This window comes from Nicotiana tabacum, chromosome 7 (assembly GCF_000715075.1).
Source record: "Nicotiana tabacum cultivar K326 chromosome 7, ASM71507v2, whole genome shotgun sequence".
Lineage (NCBI taxonomy): Eukaryota > Viridiplantae > Streptophyta > Magnoliopsida > Solanales > Solanaceae > Nicotiana > Nicotiana tabacum.
In genome coordinates, this window is record NC_134086.1 from 116,390,437 (window position 1) to 116,393,392 (window position 2,956).

The 2,956-nt window shown below is 34.2% G+C and overlaps 1 protein-coding gene across 1 annotated transcript; it reads left to right on the top strand.

The window, feature by feature from the left end:
• The first annotated feature begins 473 nt into the window (after positions 1-473).
• LOC107826647 (mitogen-activated protein kinase kinase kinase 18-like) lies at positions 474-2,580 on the top strand. Its single transcript, XM_016653647.2, has one exon. The coding sequence runs from the start codon at positions 865-867 to the stop codon at positions 1,933-1,935; it is 1,071 nt and encodes a 356-aa protein (XP_016509133.1). The 5' UTR covers positions 474-864; the 3' UTR covers positions 1,936-2,580.
• Positions 2,581-2,956: the final 376 nt, after the last annotated feature.

Here is a 2,956-nt window from a genome sequence, read left to right on the forward strand (position 1 = left end):
TCTTGTATATGAGAACTAATAGTACTACTTGTCTTTTAAAATTAATGCACGGCCCCTTAATTAAGTTATTTAACACTGATAGTAAAAATATTTGTCTATACTATCATTTATCTCTTAAACATCTTATTTAATTAACACTCTACTAATTAAATTTGCAAGACCGAATTTAAAAAAGAAAAGGTAATACAATGCTTCGTGTTTTTGAAAATGTCAAATATTTTTTGAGCAGATTCAGTTTATCAAATGTAGTAGTAATAATTAATTACTGTATGTTTAGACACATTTAATCAAGTTTAAATGTGACCTTCAAACATCCCCCTTAGAAAGTTCTCCTTTAGTCAAAATTCAAAGAACATGAAATTAGTTTAATGTGGCAGTTACTGTCCGTTTATTTCCAAAATTCTTGGATCATCAGACACACCCCTTATAAGTTGGATCTTGTATACAAAATCATACTTCTCCCTTTTTACTTTCTTCTTTCATTCCAAAGAGAAAATTATCAACACTGCCAAAAAAAAAAAATCAATCTTCCTATTGATTGTATACAAGGATTACTTGATGAGAGCGGTTTTCCATTATATGGGAAACCGCTCCTTCAATATTATCCCTGGTGATCCTTTGAAACTTTTGTCAATATACAACAACTTTTGCTATCAAATTTCCTACTTTTGTATTTTCTGTGAATTGTTTGGGACTGCCCAGTTTTTGTTTTATGATATACTTGTGCATTATGCAGTTTAGATCAAATTTAGAAGAAGTTGAGATCTTTAGTCTAGATTGTGAATTGAGTTTTGACACCCAAATCAAGATTGATCATTTGATCTTAGGTATACCATATATATACCATAAAGTGAGGAAGAAAATATGGCTGGAATTTGTAAATGTTCATGTCCTCAACCTACTAAGTGGTTGAAGGGAAAAGTGATAGGATCAGGATCATTTGGGAGTATTCATTTGGCTATGGACAAAGCGACAGGGGGACTTTTCGTCGTAAAATCTGCGGACTCTGAGGCTGGACTAAAGTGTCTCGAAAATGAAGTAAAAATTCTTGAGAATTTGGGTTCACCTCATATTGTCAAATTCATAGGTAAAGATTTCTCTTTTGAAGCAAATGGTAAGAGAAAGTTGAGTCTTTTTATAGAGTATATGACAGGGGGGAGTTTAGCTGATGTGGCTGAGAAATTTGGAGGGTTCTTAGATGAAGAAGTTATAAGTTTGTATACAAAAGGAATTCTTAAGGGTCTAAAGTATATTCATGAAAATGGGATTGTACATTGTGATTTGAAGTGTAAGAATATACTATTAGGAACTAGTGGAGAAGTAAAATTGGCTGATTTTGGATGTGCAAAGAGAATAAAAGACAATAAGGTAAATGGTAGTCCAAAATCTTTGTCTAAGTCTATTGGTGGCACTCCTTTGTGGATGGCACCAGAAATTTTGAGAAATGAAGAGTTAGATTTTGCTGCTGATATTTGGTCTTTAGGTTGTACAATTATCGAAATGGCGACGGGGAAGCCTCCCTGGGGAGGGGATATTTGTACAAATCCCTTGGCTGCAGTTTTGAAAATTGCTTGTAGTAATGATATGCCACAGTTTCCAGCACATTTTTCTGATGATGGTTTGGATTTCTTGGCTAAGTGTTTGGAAAGGGACACTAAAAAGAGGTGGAGAGTTGAACAATTGCTTGATCATCCATTTGTATCAAAGATGTCAAAAGGCAAGAATTTAGAAAAGATTGATGCTAGTACACCTGCTAGTGTTTTAGATGCTAGATTTTTCTCTGAGATGGATTTCTTAGATGAATCAAGTGATGAAGATGATTCTATGAGTGGAAATCCATTCTCAATGAGATGCGATCACGAGTTTTGGATCTCGAGAAGAGGAGGGAAAAATGACTTGGAATCATCAGAAAGTTGGATCACGGTGAGAAACTAGTTGAGGATGATGTAAATACATTAGGTGAAGTATGTATGATATGTGGAAATGTACAAAAGATAGGTGAGCTTGGCACCAGAGTCGGAGCCAGGATTTCAACCTTATAGGTTCTAGATTTTTGGATCACGACTTCAAGTGTTAATGACTGGGTTCTAAATTTAATATTTATACATATTTCATGACTTCAAAATACCAAATATACTGTTTGAGAAAATACAATTGACCGAACCCGTAGGGCGACTTGTGCCTCCGCCCCTGCCTGGCACAACGGTAAGAGTTGTCGTCGTTTGACTAAGAGATCATGGATTCGAGTTGCGGAAACAATCTCTTGTAGAAATACAATAATAGACCTAATTTAGTCTGGGCATCCCTAAACGCCGTGCATAGCATGAACGCGGACTGCCTTTTCTTAATATAGAAATATAAAAAGATAGAGGTTAGTATTGTGCCATTCTTCTGTATGAAATTGTAGCAGCAGCTATAGACAAGAAGATTAAAACAATTGTTAGCTGCCTTAGTTTGTTTTAGATTTTGACAGTATTTTTCTCTTTAGTATATGAGGGCTACTTAGGGATGTGAATTGTACAATTGGCACATTGCTAAGTTGATTCTCATTGAATAACATTAGCTTTTTGTTTTAAATCAGTTGGCAAATGCATCTTACCTTGTGTTTTAGTTTATTGACAAAGTTAGTGAACTAAATAGCAGTAGATATTTACATGAACTCTCATAAGTTTGCCGTTGAAACTAGGAAAACAATTAAAGACAGCCAGTGAAATTGACATGGAGCATGTAATGTTGGTTTTCTTTTGATATCTTTGAGATTTTTATACGTTAAACGTGAAAAAACCTAATTATACCTGTTGTTTATATTAAATCAATTATAACATGGCATGTGTCTTCAACGTTGAGTTTATTCACTTGAACTATAGTTAATCAACAAGTAGTTTCGCTTCAATTTATCAGTTGACAATTACTACTATAAATTGGTGCAGTTTAGATAAACACCATTGTTTGGGCA

Bases quoted from the DNA above. Each gene is read 5' to 3' on its own strand.
- LOC107826647 (XM_016653647.2), top strand. From the start codon at position 865: ATGGCTGGAATTTGTAAATGTTCATGTCCTCAACCTACTAAGTGGTTG.